The sequence below is a fragment of the Callionymus lyra genome, chromosome 8 (assembly GCF_982586985.1).
Source record: "Callionymus lyra chromosome 8, fCalLyr1.hap1.1, whole genome shotgun sequence".
NCBI lineage: Eukaryota > Metazoa > Chordata > Actinopteri > Syngnathiformes > Callionymidae > Callionymus > Callionymus lyra.
In genome coordinates this window covers 14,531,617-14,551,849 of record NC_141825.1, presented here as the reverse complement: position 1 = coordinate 14,551,849, position 20,233 = coordinate 14,531,617, and the positions used below count along the sequence as shown (strand labels likewise).

The 20,233-nt window shown below is 39.4% G+C and overlaps 3 protein-coding genes across 4 annotated transcripts; 1 reads left to right on the top strand and 2 right to left on the bottom strand.

Annotated features, from left to right (window-relative positions):
- Positions 1-1,757: 1,757 nt before the first annotated feature.
- LOC148073765 (uncharacterized) lies at positions 1,758-4,093 on the bottom strand. 2 transcript variants are annotated; one of them, XM_087797171.1, is made up of 2 exons: positions 3,974-4,093; positions 1,758-2,738 (listed from the first exon to the last, which is right to left on the bottom strand). In XM_087797171.1, exon 2 carries the CDS (start codon positions 2,726-2,728, stop codon positions 2,084-2,086), a length of 645 nt encoding a protein of 214 aa, XP_087653297.1. In that variant the 5' UTR covers positions 2,729-2,738; positions 3,974-4,093; the 3' UTR covers positions 1,758-2,083. The 2 variants fall into 2 exon arrangements, with proteins under 2 accessions (XP_087653297.1, XP_087653298.1); XM_087797172.1 differs by having other exon boundaries at positions 1,758-2,735; positions 3,974-4,083.
- A 115-nt stretch (positions 4,094-4,208) lies between these two features.
- On the bottom strand, positions 4,209-6,117 carry LOC148073764 (uncharacterized). The gene is made up of 3 exons (XM_087797173.1): positions 5,997-6,117; positions 5,769-5,865; positions 4,209-5,034 (listed from the first exon to the last, which is right to left on the bottom strand). Exons 1-3 carry the CDS (start codon positions 6,098-6,100, stop codon positions 4,696-4,698), a joined length of 540 nt encoding a protein of 179 aa, XP_087653299.1. The 5' UTR covers positions 6,101-6,117; the 3' UTR covers positions 4,209-4,695.
- A 5,204-nt stretch (positions 6,118-11,321) lies between these two features.
- neto2b (neuropilin (NRP) and tolloid (TLL)-like 2b) lies at positions 11,322-19,395 on the top strand. The gene is made up of 12 exons (XM_087797170.1): positions 11,322-11,500; positions 13,686-13,742; positions 13,826-13,972; positions 14,758-15,006; positions 15,075-15,122; positions 15,203-15,330; positions 15,525-15,626; positions 15,904-16,030; positions 17,252-17,365; positions 17,930-18,060; positions 18,124-18,216; positions 18,940-19,395. Exons 1-12 carry the CDS (start codon positions 11,491-11,493, stop codon positions 19,393-19,395), a joined length of 1,662 nt encoding a protein of 553 aa, XP_087653296.1. The 5' UTR covers positions 11,322-11,490.
- Positions 19,396-20,233: the final 838 nt, after the last annotated feature.

Below are 20,233 nucleotides of genomic sequence, written 5' to 3'. Positions count from 1 at the left end.
CAGCTCCAGACTAGACATACAGACCTCAAGTATTGAGTTCCATGTTTTCTTTTCAACAGCGATCACTGCACAGTTTAGGTTTTCCATGTTCTACTCCAGATGCCTCTTTTTTTTTTTGATGCCCTAGATTATTGCCTGAAAAATCCACACTCTCGGGACATGTTTGTTTTCCAACGCAGCAAACAGAAATCAACGAGGAGAGGGAAGTGGTGGTTTGTTTACAGAGGAGGACCGCTCTGGTATGACATCAATCTATTGTGAAGAACTGTCACTGAACACAGAGCAATGCCACACACACATCCACTGCAGACGGTTTTGCAAAACCGAGAGACTAAATCTATTTTCCAGACGACAAGAGGAAATATTTTCAAGGAGGGCGGCTAAACAAGATTATGGATTTCAAAAAAACGGGCTGCGAGTGGTTCAGCGCAATAATCCCAGGAAGATTATCTTCTGAAAAAGTTCTTTGGTTCACTGTTGTCCATCTTGATTAGTTTTCACTAATCAAATTTTACAGTCACTTTCTTACAGAGCATGAAGTCTTCTGGTCATGGTGCATGATAGAAGAGGAAGTTTGGTGGGAGAGGCATGCAGGGAACAGATTTCTCATGCACTCAGACGGTCACACTCGAGACTTTTGACCCAGGCCCCCCAAAAACTTTCTTCCTTTGGAAAGAATGTGCTCACTCCTCCCCCTTTCTCCCCCTCACTCTCATCTTGTCTCCCACAAGACTGTGAGAAGCTTCGGTGTTATGCACAATCGGGACCTGGATTTCCAAAATTCCTTAATGGAGCGTTTGATATTTTTAAACGACCTAAAGCCACAGTATTCTGGCAAACCAAAACTGTATCTTTTTTTAAATACTGACCAACGACCACCATAAATTCAATTAATTCTATTAACACACAAAGAAAACGACAGCAGAGCTGGAACTTAAAATGTACTTTATTGAATTTGATGGATTTGTGTGGTTTAAGTTACTTCATTTATTTTTGCTTTTTATTGCTCACATTGTTTATAGATCCAAGAAACTGAGTGACTCACAACCAAAAGAGGGAAGAAATTAGTCATAAACAACTCTACATTGAGGATGGGTGTATGAGAGAGAGAATCGGCAGCCATGTGTCGAAGATTCATTTATGTGTGTTAAAACTTAAACATGTTTCGCTTTGAACAAGGAATTGTTGATCAGACAATAACGACTCCTGGATAAACATATGAAATATGGTCAATTGTCTTTGACAGACAATGATAATGAGTGTTGAAGACTTGCATTTTGGATCCAAATCTAGACACAAAGTGAGTTAAATTAACACCTACTTCCAAGCATTTAAACATTGCTGTGTCATGACTATGACCTGCCAGTCATTTTTGGGGGTTTTAAAGTTGACCCCATTTTGTTTTGTGAAGATGCAGGTCAGGTTAGGTCTATATAATGTTGTGCTTCAACTTTTGATGGAATTAAAACAGTAAAAATACCTTCAAATCTCACTTAAGACTAACGAGGAACATTTAAGATCGACAAATGTAGTGGATTTTATTTATATTGGCTGGTATGAAAAAAATATCCCTTCATATTCACCCAATATAACCTGTTACTACTTGGAACAAACAGTTGAAGTTCAGGGTTAAAAAAACAACCCCTGAGACTCTTAAGAAGTAAAATGCGATAAAAGTAGCAGAACAATATTATGGTTTAGTAATACTTTGTTTAATGCTTGAATATATTGAGGAAAAATAAAACTAGGATAGAATATACTGTTTAATTATGTTTTATTCACACAAGCAAAGCCAACATCATCGCGTTAATGATTACACAAAATAAAGAAATGTTTATAGAGATAATTTTTCCTTTTTTTTTTTTTTTGGTTCTATTGCCTCGTTCCCTCTTTTTTGCCATGATTGTTTAAAGTCAGCTGTATTTTAATGCAAACTTCACTCGTGCTGAGCGAGAATCAATATTTGGTTTTGGTCTGTTCCCTGAATAAACCCTTGTAAAAAAAAAAGTAAAATGAAGGCACCGTGGGGGAAACAGAAGGAGGTTTCGCGATTAGTATCGTTTAAAAGAATCTACTTCTAGACTCACATCAGCTCAGTGGTGGTGTTAATGTCCATGCTCGGGGTTTCTCCCGGGATCTGGGCTTCACCCTCAAGGAGGCCACTCACTGCATCACTCCCTGTCTTGGAGATGTCCTCCAGGATTCCAGTCACTATTCCCTGGGTGATGTCGCTGGCTTCCTTCTTCAGGGCTTCCAATGGACTCGTCGCGTTTCCTTCGGACTCGTCACAGTCTTCTTTGTCTCCGCCGGCTGCAGAGGCGCCCACATTTACGTCCACAGCGACGGGGTCCGGGAGTGTGCACGGGGAGGGGATCGTGATGTCAGGGATCGCCGGTGCTTTCGGCTCAGGAACAACTTCCAGTGTTGCTTCAGTAGGTTTCTCCTCCAGCGGATCCTCAGCTTTGTCGACTGGAATTTCTGCGTCACCCGTTGAAGCTGAGACATCAGCCACTGCTGAAGGCTTTTCTTCCACCACACAATTTCCTGAGGGTAGACAGACGTCGGTTGGAACCGGCGGCCCGACTTCCACCACTAGCTTCTGGGGTTCCATTGCCGTCACAGGCTGCTCTGGCTCAGCTTTTCCCGGTTTTGTCGCCTCCGGGTTGGACGCAGCATTCTTATCACTGCTGGCTGGAGTCGCTATCCTTTTGCTGAACTTGAGTCCCATCCTGAACCTGCTGAGGAGTTGACATCACAGGGGCTTTAAATGCTGTTTCATCATGACTACTGACCCATAAAACATTTTTAGAATGTCCACACGCAACCGCTTAAAATTGCTGAAGCCACCATGAATATTTTAACCAGACATTCCTCTACAATTACATCCTCATGTTGCTTACCAAGCAAAAAATAATAATAATGTCATATCCTTCTCTCAGGCGCCTAAAGAAAGAAGTGATACTTCTTTTTAAATGTCTAACTAAACATACCAATCCTGCTGACTCATCGTCCCTGTGTACAGTTTTGAAAACTTCTAGTTTGAAGATTAACACTGGACAGTCATAGATGGATGCTAAGAAAATAAAGTGTACAGAAGGAAGTTCAGGGAAAAAAGTGTAATTATATGCAAATACATGGTAAATATTAATTAAAAAAAACATTTAAAGTATTTGGGATCTTATAGAAAAATCCTTTTTATTGATATAACATGAAGAAAAAAGCAAAAAAACTACAATTAAATCGAATTGAATAATTGATAATACATCTGTATCAGCCTGTATGAGGTACTTTTGACATTCCAGATGTCATACTCATGTATTTTCTTTTATCTTATAATTCATGTCTTAAACATAATATTTCCACTCTTTTTTTTTCATTTTTCTACTTCTTAAAGATTGTGTGAACTAACCCGAGTCTTTAATGGGTGGTCAAATCATTGTTTAAGTTTTAAGGATCAAAATAAGAGTTGACAAAATAATATTTTCTTATTTTTAATGTGTTTTTCTCTCTGTTGCTCGTAAGAAAACCCTTTTTAATATTGCGTAAAAATCATTTCTGCGTCAACCAGTGAGACTCACGCCCATATCTAAGAGTGTTTGTTTTTCATGAGGCTATTTCTACATGAAGGATAATGCAAGACAAGTTGTGACCTGAGTGGATGGACGTTTGCTAATCTCTTTCTTTTATTTCAACAGATTTGTTCAGTAATAAAAACTTGGCTGCACCTCTCATTTCAGCTGTTAACAACATACACACTGTTCATCTATAAACATGGTTTATAAACACTGAGACAAAATAGAGAGAATCTCTTGAAAATAATGATTATTTATTTGGATTCAGTGGAAAAAAAAAGAAGTCTCTTCCTGGAGACCCCGCCCCCCTAAAATAGTTTTAAACCTCACACACAATCGCAGGATAAACACAAGATAAATAAAAACGAGCGCTTCATGAAAATATGGAGGTTGTTACTGACCTGTGGAGTTGGAGGAGACGAGCAGAAGAAGAGTCAAAAGTCTCAGTCGAACCTTCTCTCGATGTGCACAAGTTCTGTCGCAGCGCAAGTCAAGCGCTCTCTGACGTGCGCGCACCCGAGACGCGACAAGAGCGCGCGACAGCAGGAAGGACGATTTTTTTTTTTTTTTTTCACCTGACGAGTTTGACTGACTTGAGTATTTTTGACAAACGTCATCTAAAAAAACATCTCAGCTGAATCTAGGAGTGGTGTTGTTGTTAAAAGGTAATGGCAGCTGGTGAAGAGGTTCGATTTGATCATGAATATTGGATTTATTTGTATTAAAGCAGGGAATTTTCTCCATAGACTTTACTTAAAACGAGTAAAAAAAAATACCTTAACTACTGACTGACTGACTTAAAACTATAGAGATTTGTATTTCTCTTTTAGAGTTCCACGTCGCAAAAAAAACCCCGAGCCAGATGTGACCAAGAAACTGACCATGTTTAGTCTGGTCTTACGAAGCAAGTATGAAATCTGTTTTTTATTCTTTTGCTGTCAACAATGAGCAGAAGTTCAGCCAAGTCTCTCAAAATGACACTTTATAATATTGCACGGTCCTTGACACCATCCTGTCTTGACTTGTTGCAACTGCTGAGCAACGAGTGTTGAAAATGAAAATGAAAAACATATAATGTTTGCATTCAGGATCCAGTGAAAACTTCACTAGTTCACAAACTAAATCAGCTAAAAAAGATCTCCCTGACTAATCTGAGTTCATCGTCCTTCTCCGCCCTCTCTCTCGTCTCCTCTTCCAAAACACAGCCATCGCTCTTTTGGCTGATGTCGCCCGGAATTGCAGTTGAACTTTGACCTTCGGCCGCACCGCCATGCTCTGCGATCTCTGTGTAAGACACAGTTTGCAGCTTGGTGACGTCCAGATCTGATTGGGAAACATAAGTGTCCTGCTCAGAAGAGAAATGCTCCTCTGTAGTGTCTGTCACAGGTTTCTTCAGCGGGTCCGACCCAGACGAGTCCGTCCTCCTCCTCTTCACCTCGGGGTCCGATGGCTCGTCCACAACCTACACGACAAGAAGGATCATTGTAGGCTTCATGTGAGAACAACGGAGATTAGTGAGGCACATGATGACATAAGGTAAACACCCGCGAGGAGCAATAGGAACTCAAACAGCAGATGCAGTTTCATCTAAAGGTGTCAATAAGTTGTTTCTTTATTATATAAATATGACTTTTTATGGCCTTTGTCTGCCCTATGCCTTGTTCTAGTTCTGCCAGCAGAGCCAGGTGGAAAGAATAATTAGTAATAGTAATAGGTTAGAAAATGTGTGTTACTTGTAGTGTAATTTAAGTTTCTTTGTTCATGTACTGTAGTATTTTATTTATTTATTTATATTGACTACTGACTGATATTTGTAATTGAATGCACAAATAAACAACATGTTTCTCAACTATAGGTTTTTCACCAAACACAATTATTGTAACGGTCCACAATTTCCATTTTAAACAGATTCTGCACTAAGTAAAATGTAATTGTATTGTTATTTATGTTTAAAGTTTGTATTTGTTAATGTTACACAACTAAAGAAAACCCTTATATGGTGGAACCCTTCACCGACAATAGCAATACAAACAATTATGATTCTGATTTACTCTTACTTAAGTAACTATTTGGTCAACTACTCGTTGTTGTCGCTTGAGTAATAGTATTCTGAAGTAACAGTACATTTTTTAAGCTACATCTCCCCTCCTCTTTTTCTCTGTGTGTGTAAACGTTTATTTATAAAAACGGCGCCACCTTGTGTTGGGAGATGAGTTCCACATCTGGAGAGGCAGCGAGACATGACGCTGCAGCTTCTGTCAGCTCCTTCTCGTTCATGCAGTAGAAAATCGACCTGGAATCATTTATATAGAACATTTATTTACTATATTTTTATTTCCTGTATGCCATTTTCTATTTAAACCGGGAGCAATTCTGCTTTATTGTTTTTCGTTAATCGTTTTTAAATCAATCATTGTCTTCTACCTCAATGTTTTCCGTGTCTGGCAACTCTTTAATGCCTCCTTTTCTTTCCTTTTGCCCTCTTTTTTGGACATCCAGGCTGGAAGAGTCCTGCTCTTCTCTGCCATGGCTTTCACTTCCCACTCAAAACATCCGCCATTGCTAGAGCAGAAAGATCACGTGGTTGATGGTGTGTGTGTGACAGCGTCACCCAGTGGACACACGATGTATTGCACTGTTGAGTGGACAATGAACAAGTGGTCCTCGTCGTGGAGGGAAATTAAAAAAGTGGTGTGTTGAGGAGCAGGAAGTACAGCAGATCGCACTCAAAAATTTGATTTGATATTTGAACCATTTCACCGGAAGAACATGCGTCTGGGCGTGTGACGTCATCACAAAACAAATGACATCACTGGCTCTCGCTTGCCAACTGACCATTTTTCATTTAATTTTATAAAAAAAAGAGTCGTCTTCTTAATTTGCTTATAAGTTTCATCAGAAAATGTGATCATGGTTGACCTTTTGCCCTTTAATCCCAGCCCCCTCCGCCTCCCCCCTTCTTAAACTCCTCTCTCCCTCATCATCCTTTTATCACTCTCTTTTCATTTGCTGACGTTCACACTCGACCCTCACTTCCTCCCCAAAGCTGCCGCCTGTCACTCAGGCTGTTTAATTGCTTCTCTAAAGGCCCCTCCTTCTCCACCAGTGCTTAAGAACATTCGCATATTTGACTAAATAAAAATAAAAAAGGAAGGGGATGCAAGGGGGGCCCAGTAGTCACGCCCACCTGCCCTTTTTTATTGAGCATGTTTGAATGATCTGCTACATGTGTGGTTTATTTGAAGCACAACTCTTCGAATCAAGTCTAAATATCGCTGCCACATTAGAGAAACATCGACTCATCCTGCTCCGGGCTCTCATCCACATCCACTGATAAGACTCCACTAAGAAGATTTTGTTGTGTTTTTTTTTATCTGCAAATCAAAGCTTGTTTCTGCTTCCTTTAACCGGCTGAGCTCGAGGGGTCAGCGTCGCCAGAATCTTCCCTTCATTAGTACCTAAAAATGTGTTTTCTTCTCAGCTTCAGGTGTTTGGATCAACTTTTAGAACCATTTATATGTATTTTTTGTTTTAAATATACCAATAAAAAGGCTGAGATCTGCAGTCATGAAGGTTACCAGGATTGAAACCAACATCCCTTGACTTCCTTGCTAATGCCTGGCGAGAGAAAAAAAAGATACAATTATTATAATGAAGTTGTCTTTCTGCAGCTATTTTAATTTTGATTATTAATCATTAAAATTCATGAAGTGTATTTAGGACTGAATTATAATTTTTCCTTCCTTTCTTTTGTGCTTCCTGTAAGAAGTAGGTCTATATTATATTTATGTGTCTAATAGTTATTTTGCGATTTATTTTAAGAAGTGTTCACTCTTATCAAAGCCAATACTTCATTTTGGCAACATTTAATTTTTTTAATTTAATTTTTTTCAATATAACATTCTGAATGGGTTTAATGCTGGAGTTTATTTAATGGACAAACGATATAAGTATTAAAGATAAAAATTAAACGACCAGTGGAAAAAAACGAACTAAAAACTACGTCTCGCCGTAAAGCTCAATAAGTTTGTGGTCATTTTTACTAGTTTACAAGCGGTTATTAACAACACACTATTCCTTAGCTTGAAAAGTCAAATAAGGACACATATTTAAACAAGCGCGTTTACATCGTCTGCTTTCATCTCATTTCGAGGGTCCTAATTGGTCAGATTCATCTTCCGGAGGCGATGACTTCCTGGGCTTAACCCTTCCTTCTTTGATGGTCGTCACGTCAGCCATCTGTCCCTCCGTGACCTGTCGGCACCCAGATGGCAAAACAGAGAAGGGATGTTTTCAGATCCACTCAGTGGATCATGACCCTAAGACGCCTTGATCGCAAACTCCAATTTCCTTTACCCAAAACGACTGATGGTTATTTGAACTATATGTAGTAATTGCGAGGGTTTTAGAGCAGGCCTAAATGTAGGACACACTAACTTAAAAAAAAGAAAAATAATATATAAACTGCACCTGTCTATAAGCCGCAGGTGTCTACACTGCAACATAAGATCAGTTAACAAAAAGATTGTACACAAAAGCTTTTATAGTATAATATTTACAATAATATAATACTTGTAATACGGCAGTAAAACGGGTAGATACATAAACAGGCTTTTGGTATAGTCATTGTCGTGGTCAGGCTATCTGCCTTTATAACTTAGAATACCTCGAAACCTTCTGCCACCAATTGTTCCAAAAACTTACGTCCTATCCTGTGCATTATCACGTCAACATGTCGAGCGCCTCCTGGATGTCTTTAAAGATCAACTAATGTGTTGATTTAAGTGTCTCTTAAATAGATGTTTGACTCTATTGTATCATCAGTAAGTGTCTGTTTGTACAAAACTTTATTTTAATTGAAATATTTACATAAAAAAATGTGCTTAAGCCCTGTCCACTGAAAACATTTGGTTTGTCCTTAAACTAAAATCTTGTTAACCATGATCACACCGACTCTATTGTGATTGGTTAAGTATTGAGGTCTGTCACGCAGCATCATCAATCCAGGAAGTCTTTACCTCCGACGTGTATAGAGAAAAAATCTGGGCGTTCTTGGGGTTAATAATAATTTCGTGTAACTCCACAACTTCGTCTCATAGTGGACTCTGTTCTTGTAACCTCTTATTTTCCGAGATTTCAGACGGGGGAGAACTTTATAAAGTAATAACTTCATGATACTTTTGATACTTTTACTCCACTCCTGCCCCCAAACTCAGAATTGTACAATCTAATAGCCCGAGGCTATTCGAATTATTAATTTTCAATGGGTGTTTAAAGTAGCCGTTTATAATCTGGTAATCTAAGATCTTTTTTTATCATTTGAAATCGCCAATGAGCTGAACACGACAGCAGGTGGCGGTAGCATTCTCGGAACTAGCTCCCACAAATCACTCAGTAGGAGCGAAGAAGAAGAAAGAATACTCTACAGATATATACAATTCATTCAATAGGTTTGTGGTTCCTGATGGTTATCTGTAAAATGGAATTAATGTCATTATACTATTCCTTGTTCTATGATTGAAATACTTTCTTCCATTTTTCAGTTACTTTAATTACACACAGATAACCGCAGATGACAGTACAATCTCAGCGAGTCTAGACTCCACAAAGCCTGTCCAGATCTTATACAAAGTACTTCAAGCAAAAAACCTTGAAACATATGAAAACACAATGACCGGACTGTCCGCAAATGTATCTTGAAGCAGGTAGAAAAGTCGCCGGTGAGTTGCAATCTTTCCAACTTACTTCTGTACAAGTAAATTCTGAATTTATTATATCCTGAATCCCAATCCGTATAAAGAATCTCAGTTGTATTAAGTAAGTGTTGCTCTGGGGTCATCCTTGTTTTCTACACTGGAGTAATCTGTTGTTTTTTCTAGTACAAGATAAGGCTGGAATCTACCATCCGCTGTCGCAGTACTCTGATGTCACATATGTCCAAATCTGTTTGGGAGGAAGCATGTTTGTGTGTCAGGAGGCGCTCGCCGCGGGATTTAATCGGAGAGCAAGCGCTCGCATTGTAAGTTTAAAGGAAGGATGTTGATTATTAAGCAGTTACTGCAGCGCGGCGTTAATCTGTTCCGCACTATTAATTAATGGACTTCCATCACTTGGACTTTCTCAGCTATAAAAGGCCAAATCCACAGAGATTTTCCGCCCATCATGTTCATGGTGGCGCCTTAATGACTTTTTCCTCGGAAGCTGATTTTTTTTCCTAAGTTGGACAAGCTGTTGAGTTTCACTGCAGCAACTGTGTCGCTGAATTCTCCACCAGTCGGTTTATGAGTTCAATAAAAATAAACTTTGATCACCCAAACGTCACACCTGATCAAACCCATGATATCAAAGTCATCTGCTGGAGAAGATGGTCACCATGACGACTGATGTATTCATATTGTCACTTTGCGTTTGGAGTTCCTGAGTGAGACGAGCAGACAGAAACAAAAGAGCTCAGCCGAGTGTGTCGTCTGTGCAGCATCTGTCAGTGGCCACAGCCAGAGGACACTGTTTTTTTTTCTTCTTCTCTCTGCAGTTCAAGTGTCGACCCTAAAACATAAAGTTAATATTTCATGCATTCCACGGACAGCCCTTTCGTTTTTATCATCATCCACAGAGGGACATTTCAGAAGCAGTGATGCAACACAGTGTCTGTTGAAGCTATTCACCTTAGATTTACAATTCAGAAGCTCTATTGAAAGACACTCGGCAGATGATGAAAGTGTCAGAAAAAAAATACTCCAGGAATGTTTAATCAAGTGTAACCTAAAGTTGAGTATTGCTTATTTGTATTGTATTGTATTGTATTGCTTCTTTCACATTTTATTATGAAATATATTCATCCTAAATTCAGATTTGCGATGTATTTATTATTTATTCCTTTTTAGACACTTGTTTCTTCAGTTGGGTTGTTATCGTTAGAGTGTAACATGTGTGTTAGTGTAACTGAACACCGGTCCACAAATATGAATCTCAATGTCAAGTAAATCACACAAGAACCTGAATAACAAAGAAGTCTTTTTTATTTAAGACTTTGGCTTAAGTCTTGCTACGATTACAATTTTTTGTGTAGAACATTTGTTGCAAATGTGTACTTTTTTGCGTTGACACAACTACTAGTACGTAAAACCCTAATCCGATTTTATACCAGTACGATAAGTAAGTGAACCTGCAACTTTCTTGCTTTAAAGCAAGAAAACTAACCACTACTCCACCCCCTGCTCTAGTTGTTACTGCGACACTTTGAGCCGAGTCTCAAACATCCACCGGGAGACCACCAGACCGTCTGAGATTCCACCGGCCTCCCTCGCTGTAGACTTGAGGATTAGGAAGATTAGTGCTGTCTGCATTGCTGTGAAATTAAAAGCCACGACAGTTAACAGATCCAAGCAAATTTGTATACAGAAGGAAGAATAAATACCCTAGGACAGACCCTTGCGGTACCCCAGTTGAAAGAGGAAAAATCCAGAAATTAGATGTCATTAGAGAAACTGATGCTTGTTATCTTTGTATATAATATTTATTAGATGTTAACTAACAAAAACATTCTCAACTAAATGATATTTAAGTTCCTCTTGTTGTCCTGTCTGCAGCTGGATGCTGCTGCACATGCTCAGTGCGCTCCTCCTGATCTTGAACCAGCACACTGCTCATCTGCTTACTTCAGTCTGTGACACACACTTGAACACATCCCACCGAGGTCCTCCACGACAGCCGAGCACGAGTAAGAAGTTCAAGTCTCTCTCGCTCTCATCTTGACCAGCCGGGATTAGGATGAAAAGGTGAAAGTTGGATTTTTTTTTAAATCCTTGATTTCTATCATCTAATCCTGGACATTGATTTGGATCTGCGAGGATGTGAACCACTGCATTGTTGATTAATGTTGACATTGAACTGCTGAGAACAGAGTTGGGAAGAGAGGATGCGTGTCGGTGAGTTTCCTTTTTTTTATATTTGAAAACAGCATCTAAATAATGTGAAAAATGTATTTCATAAATTCAAATAGGGAGTCAAACAATACAAATATCGTTTATCATCAATACACTAAGTCAAGTTAAAAAGCAATATATCCATCTGGCTCTCTATCCATCCATCCTGTAATAATCCATCCATTCCTCCACCATTATCAACATAAGTTAGTAACGTAAAGAAAAGTAGTAGCACGGGTGTAAAACATTTTATTTTATAGGGTTTCATTTTTTCCCCCATATATTTTCCTTTAAACAAGAGTTCAATTAATGTAACCCACTGTCAGATAAAAAGCTAATTTTCTTTATATCTTTTTTTTTGCTTTGTTTACTAATTCTTTTGTAACGATGAAACACAACTTGTATAACAAAATAGTATTTTTTTTCTCTGTGGTTAGGTTGTTCATAAGGTTTTTGTATATATACAGTATATATACATATATATATATATATATATATATATATATATATATATATATATATATATATATTAGTATTTAAAGAATTCAACATTCTAACCAGGCCATTTTGGGTGAAAAATAGATAAATTAAAGGTGAAACACAACTCTTAGGGTCTGTAGCAAAAAGCTGATATTCATCCACTTAAGTGCAGCCATCAGTTGACATTACAGGACTTGTATCTACATTTTTGACAAAATATTAGTGTAAAACCTGAGTATAAATTCTTGTCAGAAATTGTACTTCAAAATTGTTTAGGAGAGAATCATCAGGTGTGTCTGAGAAGTATTAACAGAGAGAATTTTTTTTAATTTATATATATATATATATATCTCATTATACAAATCTTGTTGGTCAAAAAATAATTTGCTATTAACATTGTTGCAGTTACTAAGTAGGTGTTTCCAGCCCATTGTTTGAAATGCTATTTAAAAATATTATTTAATAATGTTGTTTAGAAAAAAATGGTAGCACAAAAGTTGACACCAAAACAGCAGTAAAAGACTAAAAGGATATAAGAGGATAAATATTTTTTTGAAGATAAGAAAAAGTATTGTAAAAGGGTAATAATAAATAAAAGGCAATATAAAATATTTCAACAATTATCTTAAATGTCCAGTTCCTATTGAAAATGATGGGATTGATGTTCACACACTGTTTGTTACGCGGTTGTGTTTCAATATATTTAGCTGTTGCCGGGTAAAAGTCAATGACTCACATCAAGACCACAAGTTACATAACGTCCTTCTGACCCTCTTATCCAAAGCGACTCGCCACGAGGCAAGAGCCAAAGATGTGGCTTCAGGGTCTCCGCTGGTCGGTGCAGAGCGAGGCTCAAGAGTTGAACTGAAAACAGACGGTACTACACTCAAGAGATCACTGCTGCTGATGGTTAAGATGACGGCAGAATGGTTGATTATGAGCTTTTAAATCATATTTATCATAAGTTTAATTTCACAGATTTGACCCCTTAAAGTTTTTATCAACATAGATATGTACAAAAATGTTTTGTATATAATAATTGCTAAAATAAAAAGGTGTTAGTAACAAATAAATATTTTCATGAAGCATAAATAATCATAATAAACTTTAGTAAAGCAGCAAGAAAATACCTACGCTCCACCGCAAACACACACCTACACAAGTTTAGAAAACACACACGAAAAAAGGCCGACATGTCAAGAGTCATTATAGTTAAAATTCACCTCCGGCTATTTATTGTGGCTAAGTGCAAATTCAATTTTGACAAAAAGGGCACAAAATAAATTCAAACGCAAACACTCGCTATACATATATATAGTACTATACATTTACACAATGTGACAGCAGCAGATTACAAACGTCTACTTCTTCATCGTCATGTTCTTGCAGACAGAGGCGACACATCACTGACCTGCTCAAGCTGGTTGCTAGCTTGAGGCCAATTGTGCTATTTAGGTCTCGTTTTGGCACAAGGGTTCCATGTTTGACTCCCTGCCGTCTTCTCTCATCACCCTGACGAAAAAACCTCCCCACAGCCTCGGTTTAACCCTCATATCAGAATAGTCGTCAGCAGATGGTGGACACACTTCGATTGTTTTCTTTTTTTCCCCACAACCCGTCAACTGATCTGATGTACATAAAGAAAGGAAACACATAAATCCTGCTAAGCTTCTGTTTCCGTCTCTCTCACACGCTGGCGGCTTAACAGTCTGGATCCTTCTCTGGCTGGTTGAGGAGGGAGTTGCTATGGCCAAGAAACCTGAAGGTAACGTAGAATAATTCCAACAATACTATCTACTTAAATGATCTTTTCTGTGAATTACGTTGTTGTCGTTTTCACTCTACAAGCGGACAAAGGCGTGCAGCCGTCTCAGAGGCCGCAGACGTCTCGACGGTGTGGAACGTGGGAGAGAAACTCAGAAGGGGGCACCTTCAGCTCCCCGAACTATCCGGACATGTACCCACCCAACAGAGAATGTCTGTTTGTCCTGGAAGGTAACCGACAAATCCGCTCTCAGATTAAAACCCATTTCATTCTTTTACTTTTTTAATCTTCGGTCTGCTTGTCAAACAACATATGTTTGGACAAATATTTCAGAGTTCATTCATACAAATCTGAGTCGCTGCTGTTTATGACAAAACAAGACCTGGATAACACAATAAAATCAAATTCACTTTAAGACATTTATGACTACTAAAACTGTCAAGAATTTAAGAACAAGGTGACCCAGAATCAAATGGCAACAAAGTCACACAAGCCAAGGTAGAATTGAATACAAATATAATTTAATAAATACAAGCACAAAACCAAAAACGTCCACTAGAGGGGGATAAATAACAAGGAGTCCACTTTCTCAGTCCATCATGAAATAAGAATAAAAAAAGGAGCTGATGAGGCGCAACAGGAAGCGAGAGATGCTAGAACACAAAAAGGCAAAAATAAGAACTAAAGAAAAACTTATTCAAAAACAAGGAACAAAAAGAGCTGATGGAAAAGCAGTCAAGGTGTAGGATACAGTCTCTTAACTATGAATGAACAACACAAGCAAGAGTCAGAATATTACCAGGGTGAAGAGAAGCGACGTACTGACGCCGACAACAGGTCCAGATTCCCTCTTTAAGGTGCAGAGCTTGATTGGCCAATTGTCGGCAGCTTTGGTCTCGCTGGGTAGCGCAGATTTAGCTCGAACAACAGATGATGTGAAGTTGTTTTGACACCTTTGAAAAAAATGATAGTCTGGATCTTTGAGCTCTGATCTGAACTCGTCTGCCTCCACCAGCTCAGCCCCGACAGAGAATAGAGCTGCTCTTCGACAAGGTCTTCTTCATCGAGGCGTCGTTCGAGTGTCGGTTCGACCACATCGAGGTGCGGGACGGTCCCTTCAGCTTCTCTCCGCTCATCAATCGCTTCTGCGGTTCCACCAGTCCCGGGTCGGTCCACTCCAGCGGCCGCTTCATGTGGATCCGCTTCTACAGCGACGAAGAGCTGGAGGGAACTGGTTTCCGGGTTCAGTACAACTTCACCGCAGGTGAGAAGAAGCTCAACCTGACGTGACATCAGTGGGAGTTTCTGTTTCCTAATAACTTTCCTCCAAAGACCCTGAATTCCATCTGCATGTAGGAGGACTTCTCAACCCCATACCAGGTCCGTAATAAAGTCTCCACCCTCAAGATCGAAATCCCCGTTGACAGAGAGTCCTTCACAACTTAATCTTCTTGCTGCAGATTGCCAGTTTGAGTTGACTGGAGCCGATGGTCTGATCCGGTCCAGCCAAGTAGACGAGGAGTATAAAGTCAATGCTGACCAGCCGGTCGACTGCATCTGGACCATACGTGCACCCAAAAACAACCGGGTATGACATCATAAGTGTTGTTTTGTATTTCCTTAATCCCCCACGACAAATTAAACTCACTTGTTTACTATCATCTTTTTTTCGTCATCACTGACTTTCAAGGTTTCATTAATCCCTAATCTGGCAGAGTTTCCCAGGTTTAATCCACATCCTTTTTTCTTTTTTTTTAACCCAGAACTGTCCTTGTGTTTTAGATTTACCTTCGATTCTTGGAATACCAGATGGAAAATTCCAACGAGTGCAAGAAGAACTTTGTTGCCGTTTATGACGGGAGTAGCGCCATCGAGGACCTTAAGGTAGTGAACCATGACCTTAATCTCTGATCTCAATATTGATGGTCGGAGACGGCAGTTGCATTCATTTATATATCGCGCAGAAAGTAGTTTTTTACAGCTTCCAGAAAAAAAAAAAAAAAACTTTTCTTACTTTGTAAACAAATGCATCTGTGGGTCTATGACTATAACCCAATTCAAAAAGTGGGAGGAGCCAACTGCCAATTGCCAACACTCTTCTATTGTGATGTCTTTAAGAACATTAAAAACAACAACAGAAAAACCTACTGTTTATCACCAGGCTAAGTTCTGCAGCACTGTCGCCAACGACATCATGCTGGACAACGGCGTCGGAGTCGTGCGGATGTGGGCCGATGAGACGAGTCGACTCAGCCGCTTTCGGATGCTGTTCACATCTTTTGCCGACCGTAAGTTGTGAAAATTAAAAGCCCATTTTCTCTTTTTTAACGACACAGCCACTGAATAGCTTCCAAAGTGTACACAGAATGTTCAGCGTAATATACAACTGTGTGGGTGTATTAATGTTATAATTCAGTTTGATTCACTTGATATTTGGCACCCCCTTGTGTTCACCGACAATCACTTAGCTAGAGAATAACAATGCTATCTTAGCTAGAGGACAACAGTGCCTGCTTAACTAGACGATAACAATGCTCGCTTAGCAAGAGGACAACACTGCTAGCTTAGCCATAGGATAACAATGCTAGTTTAGCTAGTGGATAACAATGCAAGCTTGACCAGATGATAACAATGCTAGCCTAGCCAGAGGATAACAATGCTACCTTTGCCAAATGACACAACGATAGCTTAGCTAGAGGATACCAATGCTAGCTTAGCTAGAAGATAACAATGCTAGCTTGGTCAGATGATAACAATGCTAGCTTATCCATAGGATAACAATGCTAGCTTAGCCAGATGATAAAAATGATAGCTTAGCCAGAGGATAACAATGCTATCTTAGCTAGAGGACAACAATGCTAGCTTAGCCAGATGATACAAATGATAGCTTAGCCAGAGGATAACAATACTATCTTAGCCAGATGATAAAAATGATAGCTTAGCCAGAGGATAACAATGCTAGCTTAGCCAGATGATAAAAATGATATCTTAGCCAGAGGATAACAATGCTATCTTAGCTAGAGGATAGCAATGCTATCTTAGCTGGATGATAACAATGATAGCTTAGCCAGAAGATAACGATGCTAGCTTAGCCAGATGACAAACATTATATCTTAGCTAGAGGACAACAATGCTAGCTTAGTCAGATGATAAAAATCTTAGAAGCAATGAGGTTAAATTTACCATACCAAAAAGTATCTTGACAAGAAAACCCAAAAATGTCATGAAATAAATTGAAGCATAATATCTCAAAATGGAGGGCATTTTTTCTGTTCCAGGTAGGTCAAGAGTCAAGAGTTATTGAGCTCTTGTTAGGTGTTTTTTTCGTTTTGCAAATCATATGTTTTTAATGAAAAATATGAAAGATGATAAACAAAAAAAAAAAAGTGGAAATGTCAACTGTTGTGTAGAATGCCCTACATATAATATTGAATAGATTTTTTCAAATTATTTTCCAAAATATTGTGTTTCTCAGCAGGTCATTTGCTAACCCTATACTTGTGTTTCAGCTCCCTGTGTGAGCAGCGCTTTCTTCTGTCACAGCAACATGTGCATTAACACGTCCCTGGTGTGCAACGGCGTCCAGAACTGTGTTTTCCCCTGGGACGAAAGTAACTGCAAAGGTACTTCGACAACATTCTCAGCTCACACTGTAACTAGGGGTGTGAGAAAATATTGATACACTTAGATATTGCACCTTTTTTTTTTTCTTTCACTATAATGTATCGATATTCAACAGAACTGTATAAATATTATTAATTATTGGCTTTGAAATCACATGTTGTTTTGATATTTATGTTATGGTTTATATGGAAAAAGTGTGTATACAATAAAATAAAAATTAGTTCACAATTAACATGCAAATATTCACAGTGTTTGTTCATTTACTTGTTGCAATTAAACTTCTAGCCAATAGATGGCAGCAGTCATTACGTCCTCCACAGCTGAAGGAACAGTGAAATCCTGAGTGTTGACTGAGGACGAGAGGATACAGTAGAACTTTAAAAGTCATGTAGTCTGTAAATTCTGCGACACTAGAGTCAAGTACTCGGACAATACCACAAATATATTATTGTTCCTACAGTAACCCATGTATCGGGATATGTCTTGTATCTCCAGGACGTCACCATTCTACGTGATGCTGAACTTTTTATGCGATATAACATTTTCAACTCTGTATCTTCCAGAAAAGAAGAGCAAAGGTCTGTTTCACCAAATGACCAAGACTCACGGGACGGTCATCTGCGCGTCCACGGGCGTCGTGCTGCTGCTGCTCATCGTATCCGTCCTCGTACAGCTCAAGCAGCCACGTAAAAAGGTAGCAGAGGAACTGCTGAGAAGATCGTACCTGACCTGTTTTTTATTCACCTGGCGATCGAAGGTCTTGGTGCGCAAGAGTAAGCCGCTCCACCAGGGCGACCTGCAGGAGGTGTTCGACCCGCCACATTACGAGCTCCTGACCCTGCGTGACAAGGTATTAATACGGACAAAACAGGAGTCCGTTCCGGTCGCTCCAACACGCCGTCACTTGCTGGTTCTTTTGCTTCGCTTTGTGGAGAGAAAAGGTCAATGCAGAGTGTCACGGGTCGTTTATACGCCCCTTCAAGTCAAACTAAATACAAGCTTTACGATCGATCGAACGCACTTTCTCCCGGTGACTTCACAGGTCAATAGCCCCTGGAGAAAAGGTCTCGAACTGTAGGTACATCGCTATATTTAAGGCAAATTTCCGGGCCGAGAGGTCCTCCCCCTATCGCCATATTGGTTCCTTCAAGCTTCCCCTGTGGAGATTCCTTCCTAATTTGTTTCCTTTTCTAATCATTCAAATGTTCTTGGGTGGGGGTTTCTGTCTCCTAGTCCCCCCCCTCACGGATGTGTCCCGCTTCATTCTTTTGATCCACGACCCAAGGTGTGAAAGGGCAGACAAACAGACGTTTAAATAACCGGTGTCATGTCTCTAATTCTGTTCCAAGCTTGTCTTGAGACAGTGTGTCAGTGAAATGTTGATTGTAAATGTGTATTCAAACGTTTAAGCTCTTAGATGAAGCTAGTCATTTATACTTTATATTTTGATTATCTTTTAGCATTAATTTAAGTATGGCGTATACGTATAGTGTATAATCATTTTTCATCTAACAGTATTCAAAGTTAGGATTTCTCAAGTTTCGTTTTTCATTCTCGACCCAACACTGTCCAGGAGGCGTCTCGTGAGATGGGCGACCTATCGGAGGAGGTGCTGCCATTCCAGGCGCTCCGCAGATCCTCGTCCGGATCCCGCTGCATCCACGAGCACCACTGCGGCTCCCAGGCCTCCATCAACTCGGTCAAGGCGGGCCTGGGTGCGAGCAGAGGGTCCGTGGACCTCCCGCCCCCCCTGAGAGGAGGAGGAGACGTCCAGGGTGCGTTTCCTCCCTTCCCGGACTTCGGCAACGGCCAGAGGAAGAAGAGCTGGCCGAGCATGAAGCCGGGCCGACAGGCGCACCCGAGCGACACCGACCCGTCGGCGAGGTGTCAGGACAGAGTGATGGAGGAGGAGGACGAGGAGGAGGACGAGGAGGAGTACAGGAAGTACGACCTGCATGTTCGCAGAGGAGGAAGCAGAAGAGGGAATTACGAGATCGCACAGCAGAGATCGCTGTCGATGGACTTTTGAAAAGTTACATCATGAAGGTGAAGAAAACGGTTTTGAAAATTTTTACACGTGATGAAAATAAAAATATTTGACCCTCATCCGTCTTTATTCATTTACAAATCAAGGGGAGCAAAAGTTATCAGTATATATATATTTTCCCACATTTGGATAATCACTATAATTGACACATGATATTAAGACATACAGTAAACATTTTAAAAAACAAAAACTAAAATGAAATAATTAAAAAGAAATGAGAAATAATAAAGGCTTCAGTGATAGTCCGCTGTGACATAACTTTATTCCTTACCTTTGTTTAGAACCAGATGAACAGCTGCCAACCGTGCCCTTTTCATGACGTCATCAAAAGTACCTTCGTTTCTCTGCTTTCAAACTTCTCTTGGACAAACCTGTTGCCGTTGAGCTGGTCTACATACTTTAACCACAAAACAGGGTTTTCCCAAACTAACACTAGGACTTCAAGTTCTGCCAAACTTTGACGGGAAAACAGAAGAATGTTTTTTTCAAAATCGTTTTAAGAAATAATATTTGTGTTGTCACAGCAGCAAGAAAAACACTAAAAAATACAGTGAACATATCCAAATAATAATTAGATTTATAATAAAACAATACTATAACAATATGAGTGTATACAGTAGTAATGCAAATATGACAACATACACTAGTAGTGTTACAAAGCGGTAAATATCACCTCAGAACGATTAGCATCTAGCTTGTTGTTGCATAGCATAGCTAGCAAGTATAGCATTTGGTGAGAATTTTCAGAGTTCATGACGATCTATTTAAACTTTATTTGGCTTTAAAAGCGTCTGCATTTTTTCAAATGTTTAAAAATACT